This window comes from Protobothrops mucrosquamatus, unplaced genomic scaffold, assembly GCF_001527695.2.
Source record: "Protobothrops mucrosquamatus isolate PMUCROS unplaced genomic scaffold, P.Mucros_1.0 scaffold850, whole genome shotgun sequence".
In the NCBI taxonomy this organism is placed as follows: domain Eukaryota; kingdom Metazoa; phylum Chordata; class Lepidosauria; order Squamata; family Viperidae; genus Protobothrops; species Protobothrops mucrosquamatus.
Genome location: NW_015387105.1, coordinates 272,698 through 292,243, shown reverse-complemented (window position 1 = coordinate 292,243; position 19,546 = coordinate 272,698). Strand labels below are relative to the sequence as shown.

General features: G+C 33.5%; 1 protein-coding gene across 1 annotated transcript in view; it reads left to right on the top strand.

Moving 5' to 3' along the window:
• The window catches only part of RYR2 (ryanodine receptor 2), a 207,825-nt gene that overhangs the window by 10,295 nt on the left and 177,984 nt on the right, over positions 1-19,546 (top strand). Inside the window, exons 4-10 of the mRNA XM_015819028.1 lie at positions 2,490-2,510; positions 7,013-7,027; positions 8,622-8,696; positions 9,349-9,427; positions 11,395-11,507; positions 14,644-14,743; positions 16,226-16,322. Coding sequence (XP_015674514.1) covers positions 2,490-2,510; positions 7,013-7,027; positions 8,622-8,696; positions 9,349-9,427; positions 11,395-11,507; positions 14,644-14,743; positions 16,226-16,322 — 500 coding nt within the window. The remainder of the gene's footprint in view (positions 1-2,489; positions 2,511-7,012; positions 7,028-8,621; positions 8,697-9,348; positions 9,428-11,394; positions 11,508-14,643; positions 14,744-16,225; positions 16,323-19,546) is intronic.

Below are 19,546 nucleotides of genomic sequence, written 5' to 3'. Positions count from 1 at the left end.
TCTGTCTCTATCAACACGAAGTTTCCAGGGCCTCTGGAAGCAATCCTGTGGATAAATAGCAATCCCAAAAGGAGTGTATGTACAAAATAGTGGAATTGAAATGAAAGTAGGACACGAGGTGATCCCTCATTTATTCTGAATCATTGAAGAACAGTGGATGGGGATGATGTATCTAAGGAGACTTGTTTCTGTTTGAATTCGTTATCAAGGATTTTGCTGCATGTTATGGGAGGAAATTTTTTTATGTTTTCTGTATCTTGAAAGGGCAGTCAAGTGTTTGTTCTATCAGGCTAAAAATAAAGTAACTTAATTGTTCCACAATCTGCTTTAAACAGTAGAAAAGCCTTTTATTCATACATCTTATACTTCCTATTATCTTTGCATAATTATCTCATTTTGTTCAAGGTAATTTGTGTGGGGTAGGTTTATTCTCTCTCTTATTAACAAACCTTATGCTCATAACAATCCTATGAGGTTGACTATACTATATTTTTGTTTACAGATTATAATGTATGTAGAAATGAACCAGGAATTCGGTTGAGCATAATACATTCTACATTTGCTAGCACATTATTATATGACTATAATTTTTTCTGAAATACATTGTGAAATGTGCTGCTATTCACAATGGTGGCTATGTGCTTTTTCTTATATGCCCTCTTTTGCTGTGCCATCATGAGTGCCTGTACTTCAAAATTTACTAATGCAGTACTGCTTTCACTAGTACCAGACACTCTTGTTTTTTCTTTTTCATTCTCTGCCTCAGTGTCATATATGGGTTTTGAATCTGTGCAGAATTCTTCCTGGAAATAGTCTAAACTAGGGTTTTTCAACTTTGGCAACTTTAAGATGTGTGTACTTGAACTCTCAGGATTCTCAGCAATCTTGCTGGGTAGTGGATTCTGGCACATGAAAGTCACACATTTTAAATGAGAAAACACTGGAGAAGAAATTTTCTTATTAAGTTGCGTTGGTGGAAGATAGTCTGGATTCCCAGAATGGAATGGTTGCATTCCAGAGGGCAACAAGACAGTGGAGCTTAGATAGTAGAGACAGTGGATAGTTTGGTTGGGAGGAAGAGTTGAGAAGGCTACTACTCCCTAGCAATTCTCAGAGTATATCTATAGTGATGCAAACAGTTGCTTTAGTTTGGTAAGATTTCTGTCCATAGGTGAGGAACAGTAAAGTAATTCTATGTGTCTTTCTTGGTTCTTGGGGCCTGACATTAACACTGTAGGAAATAATATATAAGAGCAACCTTATATAGTTAGATTAATTGTATAGCTACCTTAATTTTATCAATATCCTATCATCATCATCTTCCACCATTTGATACCTACTTCTTTTAACTGAAGTTGCTAGGGACCATCTGTGTATGCCCAGTCACAGAGTCATAATTCCTTCCTCTTGTTCTAAAAACTATTTCAAATCTATGATACTGGACAAATGCAGTTTTTTTTTCTAGACTGTACCTAACATTTTTACAGCTAGGGAGTTCTACTCAAAGACTTCATTGTCAATGGAAGCTGCAGATCTTCCATGCAATCAATTTCAGTTTGTGAAAATCACAATAACATCTAAATCATGTTGTGAAAGGAGATTGCAGTGTGGGATCTGAAGTGGTAACAGTGGGAGAAAGGAACAGCAGCACCTTGAATGCTTTGTTTTAAGTCTGTGTGTGTGCTTCTCATCTAAGGAAATGTAAGGATGTATTATTATAGCTTCTAGAAATTTGAGTTCTTGTTTTCTTTGAATGCATATATTCTTAACTGCTTGAAAAATGGCAAGGAGTGAAAATAGTTAAAATACCATGGCATTTTTTATGACTGCCAGGAGAGTTTAACATTTTACATCAGGGGTCCCCAACCCCCGGTCTGTGGACTGGTACTGGGCTACGGCATGCCAGCAACTGGTCCACACAAACAAGCAAAGCTCCATCTGCGTGATGCAGGCAGCACACAAAACCATCCCGTTCCGGTCCGCGAAAAAACCTCTCTCCATGGAAACGGTCCCTGGTGCCAAAAGGTTGGGGACCTCTGTTTTACATAGAACATACATCATTCAAAATGCTCCATTCAATATTGTTACTGCATCCATTTACAAGTGGTAAAATGTTAAGCCATGAAGTTATTGGACATTGCATGAAAAGTAATTTTTCTGAAGAATTAATTAATAAATACATCATAATACCCATTTCATTTTAAATATGTTAAAACTTACATTTATGTTTGCTTCTCTTTTATTTTACATTTTTGCCCTTTGTATTATGCCCATATTACTGAAATTGAAGGTAGGATAAGTTTTATATTTCAATATAATCTTTGTTAAAGTTGTCTTCAGAATATATCTTTATCATTACAATGTTTTGAAAATATTAGATTTTTAAGAACGTATTAAAATAATTGTTAACAAAGTTCATTATATCAAATTGTGAGCACTATATTACAAAATATAATTGTAGTAACAATATTCATTTTTTCTTTCTACAGCTAGTTGATGTGGAAAAATGGGTATGTATTTCTGACTCTCTTGATGCAATATAATCCTGGTTTATTACAAAGTCAAATTTCCACATTATTCTGAATCCTGTATGTATCACAAGATTGCTTTGCTAAGCTCAAAACAGACTTTTTTTGTTTGGGGGGGGGACTTTTACAATGCTAGCTAGTATGGTGCATTCATAAGTGTTTCTTATCCTATTAAATAATACAGAATATTATTCCTGCAATAGAGGAATTACACTCAGAGTTTTGAACTTTGTAAGTACATCTTCTAAATGTATAGTCTGTATAATATCTCTTATTAAGTGTACACCATAATGAAATAATGCATGTGATATCATAAACGTTCATATATGATATTGAAGATTTGCTTTATTCACCAAATTCAGAACACATGGTATAGTTCAAGATAATGACAATTTGCCAGAGAGTGTACACAATATACATAGAAGGTTCCAGATTTCTTTTAATTTTGAATCTAAATGCATACTTATTTTAAGACATTAAAAAACCTATAAGAATTCAGTATGTGCATTCATTTTAAAATATAAAAAAAACCTGTAACTTTTGCTTTGAAAATCTTTGAAAATATATTATCCATGTGTTTTATGTTCATATATTATCAAAGTTAAAGAACATATTTAGAATTATAGATATACAAGAAAAAAAGAAAACATATAATTCCTATTACGTATGTACATTCAAGAGTTGGCATTTTTCAAAACTACTAGGTAAATCTGCTTGAAATATCCAAGTCTGCATGTCTACATAGTTTTAATTTTTATTTACTAATTGTGTGGATGAAACATCTTGCCTGGGAAGTCTACATTACAATGAGTTACAGTTGTGTGTGTTTTTATGATTGCATCCCTGTATTACCTTTTCACTGGAATGTATGAGAGAGCTATATACAAATCTTTATTAGAAATGTCCCCAAACTTATTGACTAAAAACACTGACATGAAGGCATTTTTTAAAAATCCAGAATATCACATAGTTCTTTCTGAACTCTAGGATGCAGTTCCTTTGGTCCTGAAATCTTAAATCCTTTGAAAGTATTTTTATATCATGTTTGTATTGATTTCAAACTTCACTACTGTCATTCACAATTTTGGTGGAACATGTAAGGGACTGAATAAAATAAAGCACTGATAGATCTATGTTTTCTTTATTTAATTTTCTTGAACCAATCAATCAACAAATATTCACGTAACTTAATACTATATGCAGTAGGCGTTTAACTAAAATTTGTTTCTTTAAGGACAGTTTATCCTAAGACTAATATTTATGCAGTATTTTACAATCTGACCTAGTGATTAGTTAGACAGACAGACAGACAGGAAGCTCATGTACAGATTTCTGTCAGGATATGAGCCAGAGTGATTAGTTATATTTATTGACATTGAGTCTAAAAAGTTTCATGCAGTAAATTCAACTTATGCTTTTCATAATATATGAAACAAATGGAATAGTTAATTCATCTGATGGTAATCACACAAAATACATTAAGGAAATACTTTACCACAAATGTATAGGGGATTTTAAGGATATTTATTTCTAAGTGGGTTCCACTAATTGCAGGAATTGAGACTGCAGTGTGGCATTGTAATCCTATGTGTGCTGTAATAAGTGCTGTTGGATTAAATAGAATTTAATTCCCACTAGGTTTCTCTCTTTCTTGTCTGAGAAAGTCTCACTTATACTAAGCAGAGATATATACTATTATTCTGTTTTTGTGCTGAATCTATATTTGCCAGCTTTTGTGCAAATTTTGGGTGCTTTGTTTTTAATATCAATTTGTTCTATTGAAAATAACAATCTTTAATTTTTGCTTTGAAAAAAATTGCAGATCAGGCTGTCTTGAACCCCAACTTTCTATTGGTTTTCTTTTTCTTTTTCTGATCAGATAATAATCTTAATAGAATCTAATTCTTGGCTTGGTTTATGTAATCTGTTAAGCTGTTGTGTGATTTATAAACAAATTAAATAAGTAAGTAAGAAAATAAATAAATAAATAAATAAAAACATGGTTTAAGACAAGAATCATGATAATGCTTAAAAAAAAAAGCATACTCTACCTTGTTAGGTAAAATCAGCCAGCATGAGGTAGCATTAACAGGATACTTCTAATAATCCATTGCTACAAGTATTAATATATTATTAGTGGTCAAAGAAGAAAGAATACAGGTGTACTTACTCTACACATATATTTTAACCAATGTGTCTCATATTAAAATATTCCCAAAGTTCATTTTCATAGCTTCTAATCATAAGACAGACAAATACTATTCTTTTGCAAAAGTGTTCACAATTGAGTCAAATCCCAAGGAAAATTTTTCTACTAAACCTGTGCATGTAAGACTGGGAAGCTAAAAATCCTTTAAAAATCATTGAAATTTGGGTCCAGTTCTGCAGTTGTTGAGCTCAGTAAATGTGTATTTGTGCTACGCAGAGAAAGATGTATTAAAGAAACCCTCAGACATAGCTCAGCCATTATATTTTTCTGCACACAAAGCTCCAAGGAATCCCTGTGGCTAGTAAACAGAGTCTGTTCTGCATTAGATTAGATTGATTTCTCCTTCTCCGAGCCCACCTATCTTCCTCCCACTGTATCATAGAGCGTTGGAGCAGTGTTAGATGGATTACGTCATATAATCCATCCCCTTTGGCCACCACTCAATTTTTCTTGATAAAATACAAGCCTATTGGACTCTCCATGAGCAACAACAGCACATCCATCACAGAGAGAAGATGAATAACATCATTTCCATCAATACCTGTAGGTCTTACAGAAGCAGCAGCTGAAATGTGGTAGGGGGAAGGAACCTCAGATATGGTTCTGCTGTAAAAGCACTTTGAAAAAATGGGGAAAGTCCATGGCAATTACCAGAATTAACTGTGTTAATGCAGTTGGGTGATTGCCTGTGCTAAATGGGAAACACAGTGAAACTGTGTCAGACTTGTTGGGAGTTATCTATGAACCGTTTGGGGCCTGATGGGCTATAATTGCAGATAAATGCCACTTACCTCTGAGTGAAGCATGTCTATCATTAATTATTAGAGCTGTACAATGCTTCAGTCTCTCTCTCTCTCTCTGTCTCTCCCTCCCTCCCTCCTTCCCTTCCTCCCCCTCTTTCTTTAAAGCAGCTGTATCTTTTCCTGGGCAACTTGGGAAAAGATGCATTTGGTTAAAGGTATTTGCACCAGTGTTATATGTGCACTCCCACACATTCCAAAGAACATTTTGCCTTTCAAATTCAAAGAGCTGCCCAGCTTTATTAGTTATTTTTTTCTTGCCAGTACAAGTCAGTATATAATCCAAAAGCCTTTACTTTGAGAAATAGATTTTTCAAAGTTCACAACATTTAATCAAACGCTCTCCTCTATTTTTTTTATACAATCTTATGTAAAGTAGAAAAATAGTTGCCAACTTTTTCTTAGGTTTTTAATAGAAAAGTATCTACTTAATTTAATATAGGAGACAGGGTCACAAAATTATTGGGCAAGCATTTCCAAATCATGCGAGCCTCAGCATTTGAATTCCAGTTGCCCTGTCTAATCTAAGGACACTATATATTGCTTGAGTTTTCATAAATAGATAAATATGAATGTCACATTGGATCCAACTATGAAACCCCCATCTATTCAATTATACACTAGTTTTTAGATGTAGAAAAGTCATTGATAACAGCATAAGAAAATCTCTACTGGACCCAATTAAAAAATGATATATAGTCCACCATTTTGTTACAACAGCCCCATTTTAAAACGTAATGGCAAATGTAATTGTTCTCTAGCATGCCCAAATATATGTGTGTCATAAGACATTAGATAATCAAAATACTACAGTAATACTACTAATAATAATAATTAGGATACAATATCCTATTTTTCTGCCAGTAGAATCTATGATTATTATATCAGCAACACATATCAATTTATCACTTCCAGTTAACAAGATGTTGAATGCCAGGCTTATAATGGTGATGGGAAGCAATTTAGTGGATCACAGATTGTTGCAGGCACTTACAAGGCATGCTTCCTAGTATGGCAACTATAAACACTGTCATGTAATAATGTATTTTGAAGTAAGCTAATTTATAAGATTGGTATTCTATTTTGTTATGACATTTTTACTCTGTTGTGATTTAGAACACCCAAAGCATTGAAATCAATACTACACAGTACAGAATTAAAAATATTTTATTTTTATGAACTGTTTAGAAAAGATTAATGCAGAGCTGCAAAGCTGCATAAATAAGTGCATGCATTATTTTCTCTTAAAAGTATTTTTTTAGTATCACACCTATTAATTTTTTACCTAATTGTTATATATGGATATAATTTATTTTTTTAAAAAAATAATCTTTGTGCATAATGATAGTAATGTAAATATAATAATTTTCTCAAACTTTTGGTACAGTATAAGGAAAACAACTAATATTATATAAAAACGTAGACTGATTGTAATGTGTAATTATTTCTTCTTTCTCTTTTTAATGGTGCTTCAGAAATTTATGATGAAGGTAAGCTTGAAAACAATTATTTCAGTTCATTCCAGCAAGGTTCTGTTATAACAACATTATAAACACACATCCCTAATAAATAAGGAATAATACACTATTCTATGATGTAGAGCAGGGGTGTCAAACTCGCAACGTCACGTGACGTGTTGTGACGTATCATGACTTTTTTGTCATTGCCGGCAATGGGGTGGGCACGGTTTTGCAATGATGCATCCAGTCTGTGCGCCGGCAGTTTGACACCCCTGATGTAGAGACACTTTGGATTCACAAGACTATTTGCACTTAAGAGAAGTCCCTGGACAATATGTTTCCATAGCAAAAAAAAATTATTATGTTTAACAACAGTGAAGCAATTTATTCTAGGCTAACTTTGCCTTAAAGGTATGCATTTTAAATTCATCAAAGTCAACAAGTCATATATTTAACTCAGATGTGATGTCAGCCCTATAAAGTAGACCACACTAAGAAACAGACACCATGTAGATCTAAAGCTACTCTTATTGGAATAGCTATAGTAACATAATCCTGCATGTCTTAATGTACTTCCTTTCATCTCTCTTTTTTCTTCATGTGAATTAGCTGAGGGCCCATCTGAGGCATTTTTGTAAACTACTTGCTTGGACTGGACTTAGGCCTCATTTAACTGATCATTGTCTTGGTAACAGTTCTTCCCTCTGACCTTGAAGGCTGTTTTTTATATTCATTACATGTGAATATAACAAACTGCACATGAACGCAAAGTTGTAGAAGAAGAAATCTTACATCAGTTATGAGTTAGATCATGCCATATATTCTCACATAAGTAAGATTGATCTATATATGAATTATTTTGCCTCATATTATTCTGATTCCAGATGAACATAGGTTGAAGCATGTTTACCTTACCAATGTTATAGCTTCACTTAAACCTAGTGTTTCTTGCCAAGATCTTTAAAAAAAACTTTAAAACTGAGCTTTTCAAGAGAGCATTTAGATAAGATATGCAATTGACATGCCTATTATTATTGATTTTGATAATAGTATAAGTTTTTAAGGTTTTAAGATCTTGTTATAATTATTCTGTTTCAATATTGCACATTGCTAAGAGACCATGTGAAGTAAGGCAGTTTATAAAGACAGCATACATAGTGGGTAGCATTTAATTTCTTGCTTTTCTGTTTGATCAGGCATCCTATGTACCTAATAATTAAACTGCAGACTATGAAATAGAAATTAAAAAACAAATTAAAAACAGGGTTTGGTTGGTTTTTTTTTGCTCTTTAGATATTCTGCAACAGGTCACTCAGTTTTTAGAGAACCTTGCTTTTATTGGCTATTAAGCCTGTCTATCAGGGTTAAAAATACCCATTTGCTGTAATATTTCCCAAAAAGGCTGGATTTTTGCCTTCACCTAGTTTAGACTGCTCTGGGGACTGTGAAGAGATTGCTGATGATCATTTTTGGAGCTCTGATTATCATTCCAACCTATAATTGAGTTGAAGAGAAAGCTCTATGGTTTGGTCACTGATATTGTCAGTGAGAATGTAAACATTGGACAAATTATTATTTTTTCTCTCAGCCAACATGTTACTAATTGTTCTTTAAATTCACATAGACTGCTCAGGGTGGTGGTCATAGAACTCTTCTCTATGGACATGCAATATTACTGCGCCATTCTTACAGTGGCATGGTATGTATAACCTTATCCACAGTATTTATAGCGTTGGTATGTTTCTTTTTTATGTATCAGGATCAATATAGTTCAACACTAGGCTTAGATTATGGCTGCATTTCAACTTTATACACTATTTGGATACTTTATTTGTTTAATATTCATTCAATATTATATTGAATAGACTGCGTCCAAAATGCATGGTTTGTTTGGCTTGAATCTGTATTTTCATTGTCTGTGTACCCCATCTAAAATGTAGAGTCTGGGTAGCTAGTTTGGTAAATCTGTTTTTTGTCCTTCTTCCATATTTTTCAAGTTTCCAAGCTCCAAATACCCTATTTCTTTATAATATTTCATTTTTGAAATGTTGAAGTGTGATGATAAGAAATATAGACATTTTATGGAAGAGTATCTTGCCTTACAGCTATTTATGTCTAATTTTAGTTAATGCTTATGCTGTAGAAATGTATACGCAGAAATTGTGTCTCTGTATATCTCTGTGTGTATTTGTGTGTGTGTGTGTGTGTGTGTGTATTTCTTTAAAATTTTACAGCTAATTATATGTGATTATATGTGAGCTCCCTGCATAGAATGGTGGAATATAAATAGAAATGATATTATTTAAAATTGTATAGCAGAACACTACACACTTGTTTATTTTTTTTCTTAGTATCTGTGTTGTCTCTCCACATCACGAACATCAATGGATAAATTGGCTTTTGATGTAGGCTTGCAAGAAGATACCACAGGTGACTACTTCATGAAAAAAGCCTGCATTTTGATTTTTATGGCCTTGTTGAGATTTACTAACTTATATTTTGGAGAGATGTCCAGTTTTTTGTTTACTGTTGGTAGGGTTGACATTCTAATGGGTTACTTGACTGTATGAATCCTGGGACAGTGCTGGTTGACTCTCAAAGAAAGAGGTAGGTCACAGAATGACCACTCTCTATTCCACTTTTGAAGAGAGCTCTATATTAGATTCATCCATGGTAGTGATGATATTGGATAGTACTGTGTACACTATGAAAAGGAAAATGAGCTGATTTCTGCCCAAATCTACATGTGGGTGCTAATTTTTTCTTACCACACTCCCTCTCTAAAAATGTGCTGTGGAGCTAAAATGGCATTACAATATTATATATATACTGTCATATTTCCAATTCGTCTGATATTTTTGATTGTACCATACCTTCTTATTTTATCTGCCCGGTCTGCTGGCAGATATCTGGGGTATAGAGCAGAATGACAAAGATGCTATTTTCTATAAAGTCAATATTAGGATTATAGATATTTTCAAGATTATATATGTGTGTTAGGACAGGGAAAACCGAATGCCCATCACAGTTATATTTTAATGGCAACAGTTTAAAACATATATTTATTACTTACACTGAGTCAGTGTGGTGTACTGGTTAGGATGCTGAACTAGGAGTAGGGAGATTGAGTTTCTAATTGTTCCTTAGATAACCAAATCCATCTGGGTAATTTTGGGCCAGTCATTCCCTCTTAGCTGAAAGCAACGTTAAGCTCTGTGACAAGCTAATTGATAAACAAAACTCATTGTCTATTCACACACTGATAGTTTCACTGTAAGAACTAGATTAGCCCACACAAAAACTAGCAGACTCTGCAACTCTCTGGGACAAATGCAAAAACAACAGCATTTATCAACGTCAGTTGCAGGGTTATCTCTAGCTTTTTTTTTTTTTTGCAGACGCAGTCTTGTAGGCTGATATCACAGTTATAACTGATGTGGACCATTATCAACTGTAGAATACAGGGTTCAACAGTTGAAGCATATGAATAGACTTTGCCTAATATTCATGTCATTTACAGTATTATGTTTTGAAATTTTTAAAAGCACTTTCGCCCAAAGCAAAAAATAAAATGGAATGTTAATAGATGAATTTTACCTAAAGGAATTTCTAATAAGAATTCTGGATCTGTGCAGAATCAACTCCAAATCTAACTCATGAGTTGGCTGATTTTGGAAGCTCTGTGGCTTATTTATTTAGAACTACAGCATATGTTTCTCCCTTGAATATTATGACCCTGCATAGCCTAGGGGTGATCTGTTTTTCTACTGGTGGAAGCTCTTCCATCATCATATCATCTGGTTCCTGGAGTCAAGACTGTCTCCTCCCTCCCACCCAGAGTGCTCTTTTCATGGTGTTTTTCAGTGTTTACAATATATTTCCTTCTCTTATTAATATGTTGCTGTAACATGGAAGTGTGGTTACAGCTACTGGGAAAGTTGCTAATGTACTATCTTTTCAGATTCATTGTTTGCAAGACGCTTTCAAAAGGAGGAAATGTCACTTTAAAACCAGAAAGATTCACCTCATAGTAACCACATGGTTTGTTTTGCATAATACCAAATTTATGCATATACTGCTGCAAATATATGCTGCTGCAATTTATTTTAATAATTTTAAAGAATGATTAAGTTACATTCTTTACATTCTATTATTGGTTAGCCAATGCGAAAACTAACTGGTAGTGATATTCGTAGCATATTAAATTAGGAAAAAATAAAGATAGTAACAGTGAGTGATTAGGGAGTGGAACTCGCCCACTTAGAACCTTATGTGGAAGCATTTTAAGACAATGCCTGGACTGCTAGTAGTTCATTGCTGTAGATTGTTATTATTATTAAGCCAATGGTTATATTCACAATTCTAGATGCAAAATAAAACAATATGTTTCCATGCAGGGGAAGCCTGCTGGTGGACTATACATCCTGCTTCCAAACAGCGTTCAGAAGGAGAAAAAGTGCGTGTTGGGGATGATCTCATCCTTGTCAGTGTTTCTTCAGAAAGATATTTGGTGAGTGATGAAGAAGAAAGTATACTAATATGTTATTTAATAAAACTTTAAAAAGTAGAAAAGTGAGTTTAAAAAAATAGATAATATATAAACATTAAAAAATATAGGGGTAAGAAATTAAAATGAATATTTATTAATGTGTAATTTGAAATAGATACATTATTCATATTTATCTCACTATACCTTTCTTGTTCAGAAGATTAAAAAGGCAGCTTACGTACAAGTAGTCCTCAGTTAATGATGGTAGTTGGAACCAGAGTTTCTGTTGTTAAACAATACAGTTGTCAAGTATGATGTCACATGACCACATTGTTTAGTGATGACAATCCTTGCACTTGTTGTCATTGCTTGTGATGGAATGCAGTCAGGAGCTGGATTCCCAGGAAGGAGGGAGTGCATTCCAGAGGAATAAATGCAACTCAGTCTAGATCAGGGGTGTCAAACTGCTGGCCTGCGGGCCGGTTTCATCATACCGGAGCCGCGCCCACCCCATTGCCGGCAATGGTGAAAAATCTCCGATACGTCGTGTGATGTCATGTGACGTCGCAAGTTTGACATGCCTGGTCTAGATATTACCTTTGAGAGAAATGGTAAAGACAGCCTTTCCCTTATAGGCTCCAAGAGTATATTGTAAATGTAGATATTAATAGTGGAATATTTTTGTCTATAGATGTTATACTAATAAGGAACTCAACTTGGCAGAATCATCACATGTCATTCTTGGTTTGGGGCCTGATATGCTATATGAAACTGATGGGGTCAATCATCAGGAATTTTGGAGAACAGTATCATCAACTTCCTGGTGATATTCAGCTGCATTTCTCTGGATTGGATCCTGGATGTAGATTGGGATTGGATGAATGCCAATAAACTGAAGTTGAGGGCTGGAAAGATAAAGCATCCTGGGCTTGTTCTAGATGTGCTTTCTCCAAAAAAATGAATTATGTACTTTGCATGTTTTTAATTCATCATTCGATCAGAAGTTCAAGTAACTTTAATGTCTAGGAGCACTATTACCAGATTTGATTTGTTTGTAAATTATATTTTTTCTTGAATAAGGCTAGCCTGGCAATTGTAATCTGCCCATTCATAACATCATACCTGGAATATTATTTGGAACTACCTGTAAATAATAGCTGATTCAGAATATGTTAGCCAGAATGAAGGAATGATTAAGTATGTATTACATCGGTGATAAAGCAACTGATGCTGTAAAACCAGGTTCATTATATTACTTTTTGCTTACAAATCCTTAAATAGCTAGAACTTGGTATACCTGGCAATTTGCCTTTTCCAGTTTAGACATAGCCCAGAAAGGCACAACTCGCCTAAGCAGTTAGAGCAGAGGTCCCCAATCTTTTGGGCATCAGGGACTGGTTCCGTGGAGACAGTTTTTTTCGCGGACTGGAGGATGCATGGTTTTGTGTGTGCCTACATCCCGCAGATGGGGCTTTGCTTGTTTGTGCGGACCTGTTGCTGGCATGCTGCAGCTCGGTACTGGTCCACGGACCAGGGGTTGGGGACCCCTGAGATAGAGAATTCAGAATTGCCTTCTAGTGATATGATGAAGAATTTCAGCAATATGATTTGGGCCGTTTAGAGTACATGGCCCCATCCCATTTAAGGGTGGAAATGGAAACATTTTAGCTCTACATACTTTCAGCTCCCATGTATTTTTGTTGCTCTGTTGAAAATTAGCTACTGTATAATCTTGTACTAAAAAGTATGAATGGAATAATGGGATTGCACGCAGTCCATGGGGTCATAGACTGGCTATCTCTGACCTCAGTTATCATTAAGACCACAAAAACCTCTGTGACTTTTCCATAAGCTTTAGTCATAGAACACAGTTTTCTCTTAAGAGATGAATGTTAACTAATATTAACTAATGAACTAATGCTTAGGAGGCTCCGACCATGTATTATGATTTATTTAATTTTTTTTCTGCTTTTATCTCGCAGTGGGGCTACTCTGCGAGATAAAAGATTTTATTATTAGAATAATAAAAAGGAAGAAAATGAAAGGAATATAAACAGAAAAGAAGTAAAATAATAGAACCCATAAAATAATGAAAAGGAACACAACAAGTACACATCAGTATGATAACCATACATCAATACATCAATATGATAATGTTTCCTCTGATTAGGATGCAGAAAAGTAGTAATAAACTTTTCCCCATCTATAGGAACTCTAGCTAATTATTTTCTGGTGCACAAGGAAAATCACAAGATAAACAAATTCAATTAGAACAGAAAAGTATAATATCTGAAAGAAAATATTCAGTCATAGCTTTGAAAAAAAGCTTATTTTTGAAGTTATTATTTGAAATGTAACTGTTAATTGAAATAACATTTTCAGTAATTTTACTAGACCAATTATTTCGAAATGACAAATGAGGCAACATTTGCTTAATAATATTTATTGCATTTTAGTTTTATAAGACTGTTAAGACCTTTTGCATCTAGGTATCATATTAATAAGGTTATATCTTAGTAGAAAATATAGCATACTTGGCTGTAAGTAACTATTTTCACTTTACTTTAACTATAAGGGTAACTATTTTCATTTCTAAATAATACAAGTGGCTTGATCCCAATGTTACGACAAGCCATACTTTGTTTAATAAATCCTAATGGCTGGGATTGTATATATGTTCAATGAAAACCAAATAAACAATATGCGGATTAGCAACACCCTACCATTTTTGTTGTAGTTGCTATTCTACACTGACATTAATTTCTCCATTCTGAATTTCAGGGAAAGCCTGTTAAGTACTTTTGAAGTGGACAAGGGAATTTGGAGGGTGCTTGCAGTATAATTAACTTGCTTTGAATTAATTCTGGCTCATTCAACTTTCCTGCTATACTGGTCTTTTATTGCTAGTTCTCATCTGGTCTAGAGCTACTAAAACTCTGAATATTACTTGGGAGATGAAAATCTTGAACAGTAGGTAGGGCTTCAACTGATATTTCATAGAACATAATGCTACACATCTGGATATCCAGCTAATTTAATTTTTGCAAAGATTACTAAAGTATGTAACAAATGTAACTACAGGGTGATTGTTATGTATTTTTTATTATTCTAATAATAGTCTTTTCGTTTATTCAATTTCTTTATTCAATGGTTGCAGCATTTATCTTATGGCAACAGCAGTTTGCGTGTGGATGCAGCTTTCCAGCAAACACTTTGGAGTGTTGCCCCAATCAGTTCCGGAAGTGAAGTAGCTCAAGGTACCACTGTTAAAATAATAATGGTCATTGTGCTTTAGGTTTGTTGTTTCAATAATATGAACAATAACTATAATCCCCTGCAAAGAGTTGCAGTGCAAAATAAGTATTTTTCAGATTCTTGTATTCATCCATTTAGGAAAAAAAATAAGGCAGATGGTAGTCCTGCCTGTTATAAAATTAGCTTTACGCAGGAACACTTGGAGCTGAATTCATAATAAATATGAAAGGGAAGGCAAGTGGGTGTTTGGCAAATAGTTGTATTAACTTCTGATATTTTTAGAGACCTCTTGGCCACCTACTATCAAATCTTTTATAATCTACCTGTTCTTTTTCATACCGTAAAAACTATCTTGAGAGAGGTTGCATTAAAGGTGACTTGGTTTTGCTTTTTTTCATATATAAAATACATAGGGATCACCGATTCATGTTTTCCTGCTAAACAGTTACTCTGAATACATGTAATATTTTCTGCATGAAAAAAATGATGCCAAAGTGTCATCCTGTCAACCAGATAATAAGCATTAATGGAAAATAGCAACTTTTATACATTTGGCATATGCTCAATATAATAGTTAGCCTTGTGGAAAGAAAGCTATTTTTAAATGTTTGCTGTAGGAAATTCCCTTTTGGGCTATTTTTAATTTTTCTGGTGCCTTTGAGTATGTTGACTCTGGCAATGTCTTGGACTAGTCCCTGAAGTTTTCTTGGCAAAAGTTAAGTTTCTTTTGCACTGGTTTGTTTGGCAATTTTTCATGAATATTTGAAAAGACCAAGTTTTCAATCTATCAGATAGAGTTCACCATTTTAGAAGTATGGTTCAGCCCTTCAAAATATTTGTATCAAAAACATTTATTTTCTTTATCCTATGATATAGAAAAAGTTCTTAGATAATCAATTAATTTTGTTGAATAGTACAGTTTTCTTCTGTAGCCATTATTAATCTCTGTAATCATTTGAAATTAATTGTGGCATAGTACGTGAACAAAATATGAAGTCTATTTTGTCCAGGATTTATTCATAATTGAAGAATTTCTATCTGATAAATCAACATTTTGCATCACATTTTGCATCACAATCTGAGTGTATAAAGGAAAATATCATTAATGCATAAAAATCTGTTTTGGCAAATTAATTATATGTATTGTTCCAGACAGATTTCAGATAGTATTTATAGAAGTCCTATATTGTACAGCATGACTGTAGAGACTATGCTTTGGAAGCAATGAGGTTTTCATAGCATTTAATGAGGAAGATCTCATGGTGCATGAAATTGTCTCATTAGATGACAATACATGTCTTTCTGAATCTTTCATTTCCACTTGTCCTAGAATAGTCTTTTGAAAATTAAATACAAAACTTCAATTTGGGGAGAAACTGAACTAATATCAAGACCCTTATAGAATATTTAGAAGTTGGTGAAAAAATATAGGGAGATAGGATTAATTTTAAAATATACAGCCTTTCATTTGCTCTGCATTATAGGCTATCTAATAGGAGGTGACGTACTGAGGTTATTACATGGTCATATGGATGAATGTCTGACGGTTCCTTCAGGAGAACATGGAGAAGAGCAGAGAAGGTAAATGTTTGTTAAACATACAAGCAAAAACAAAGGCCATTAAGAAAACCCACTTAAATAGATATATACCATGTACACTTGGACATTGTCAGCCAAAGTTTCTCAGTGATCTGTTAAAGTTTCAGTAATATTAACATGAATACAATTTTGTAATACGCTTGCAAAGCAAAGGATTTTGCAATAGAAATTAGGACTGTATATGGTTTGAAACCGATTTGGAAGAACTGCCTTGGATCTCATGTAAACACTACTACTTGCCTGCCATCAATTAAACCATGTTTATATTTTCATAAAAATAAAAAATTGAAAACTTATACTATACTTTAATGAACATTAGTGAGGTCTCTTTCACTCTTTCTAAATGTCAAAATGTGCACAGCCCTAAAATAAGCACAAATAGCTTTATGGTCATCAAGTAGCAGCTAATCTAAAGTTGTTTAACATTAATTAAAAGAAGGTTTAGGTAACTGGTGTTTGAATGTTAATATTTAATCTAATTCCTTATGTAAAAAAATATTGGAATAAAAATCTCCCTATTAAAGATGTAGCCACATAATTTTCTAGGTATGCAGTTGTCAGGCTGTTCTATAGTACTATCGGAATCTGAAGATGAGAAACTTAATTCATAAATTGAGGACTACCTATATTTCATGGGATTATCCTCTTGATTAAGGTCAACTTTAATTCAGTGAAAATAATATATTTTCCTAAAATATAGTATCTCCAAAACTGGTGTTGGGGATTTTTCTGAAGTATCTTACGAAGTTTAAAATGGAATGGAATTGAATATATAACAACTTATTAAAGCATATAACTTTACATTTCTAGGATGTAAATTGTATTCCTATGAATTATATTGAAAAAGTTGTTTGGTAGCAAACTTGACTAAGGACTTTGTCCAAGATGTTAGGAAGCTTGATGAGAATAGATAATACATTCTTAAGAAAATTCATATGACCCCTTTCTCAGTTGTAAATGAAACATTATAATAATAATAATAATAATAAAGTTGGAAGGGACCTTGGAGGTCGTGTAGGACTTTTTATAAAAAAAGCAATGAGAACAAGTGGATAAATCTTGAATTTTATGGAAACATTTCTTATCAGTATAATTTGATCATCTGTGCAGTTCATGAAAAAGGGCTAATCTGAAATGAATTAAATTAGCCCACAGCCTACAGAACTAGTCAATTTGTTATCTTCATTTATTGAAAGTAGAAATAACATTTTAAAATCTTCTCATTTTCTTGTTGCTGCCCCTAGTACCTAGGACTTGCCTTAGGGATTAGCCTGTGTGAGAGATACAAAACAATCCGGTAGCTGCTCTGTTAGCTGAACTGAGAAAGAAAAGTAATTATCTTGTGTGACTACATTTTTTTCCTTGAAACATGTTGTCCAGAGGAGAAATATATATCTTATGAGAATGCTGGTTATCATTATATTGAATACCTGCATCATTCAAACACATTTTGCCTAAGGAGACAGATTCACTGACTTCTCAAAATGTAAACAGCCATTGAAATACCGCTATATTTCAGTACAGTATTTACACTATTCTCACTTTTGTAATTCAGTTCTTCAGTAGAAAATGTGTATGTTAATAAAAATATAAAATTGCTATTTTTAAAGATGAAATAATAAAATCACACCATAAAATACATATGCTGGGAGAAATGTGCATGAAGATGAATATACAGGTAATCCTTGATTTATGACCACAATTGAGGCCAGAATTTCTGTTGTTAAGCAAGGCAGTCATTAAGTGAGCCATGCCCAATTTTATGACCTTTTTGCCATGGTTGTTAAGCAAATTACTGAATTTGTTAAGTGAATCATGTAGTTGTTAAATGAATCCGACTTCCTCCATCGACTTTGCTTATTGGAAGCCAGTGGGAAAACTGCAGATGGTGATCACATGATCAGGGGACGCTGCAACTGTCATAAATACATGCCAGTTGCCAAGCACCCAAATTTTGATCACATGATCATTGGGATGCTATGTCAGTTGTAAGTGTGAAAACTGGTTGTAAGTCACTTTTTCCAGTGCCATTGTAACTCTGAATGGTCACTAGATGAATGGTTGTAAGTCAAATCTACCTATATAGCTTTATGTACATCATAATTCATAGTTACATAGTTCCTCATTTTCAACCTTAAGTTTGTTTCATACAAACCTAAGGTTGAATATATGAGGAATTGTGTCCCCTAATTTAGCCTGCATTTCAGAAAAAAACAAGTGTTGAATAATAAAAACAGATTAGATTCAGAGAACTCATGAGTCCAACCTTCTGATCTTCTGAATACCTCAGTCATAAGCAAATGGCTTATAATATTTGGCCTTTTCCCCTCCAAAATAAAGGTGGAAATGGATAAGTTATATCTCTGTGAGGCAAATTTTCTATCCTTAAAATATCCCATGCTATTTCTCAATTGAAAAAGAAAGTTTTAAACATGTTTCTTTCTACCTATTCAGTGACTTAATTGTGTTACAGACTTATCCTTCTGTGGTCCTCAAAAAATAATTTTTTTAAAAAAACAAGGTGCAGTCTCCTGATTGAAGAAAATTCTCTGCCTCTGGATTAGGTGGATTAAATGTTCAAATCTTTTCCCAGTGAAATTATTATTTCTGATTACCCTGAAACAGGATCACTGGTGAAATAAAGATCCTGAGATAGTTAAATGCATGCACTTTTCAAATTGTTCTAAACACAATGGAATACTACATTTTTAATTAAAATGCATTAATATCACATTAAAACCAATTAATTTCAGATTATATAGTAGCCCTCAATTGTGTATTTAACAGCTACTGTTTCTATCCCGAGTTATCATAATCTCCAAAATTGTGTAAGGCAAAGCATTTTATTGAGCTGGTAATAAGACTACAACATTATCATATACAGTAAAATTTCCTAAAGAGAAGATTACACTGTGCCCTTAAAAGCTCATTATAGCCAGTACAAAAAAGGCAATACAAATAATTACCTCAAACAAAAAACAAAAAGAAAAAGTTGTGGAGGAAGATTTATACCCATTTCTTCTTCATGTAATGATGTACCCAGCATGTGGTCACGTGACCATGGTGTGTGTGTGTGTGTGTGTGTGTGTATGTGTGCGTGTGTGAGTGATGCGACAATTTACAATGGGTGCATAATAATAATAATAATAATAATAATAATAATAATAATAATAATAATAATAATAATAATAATAATAATAATAATA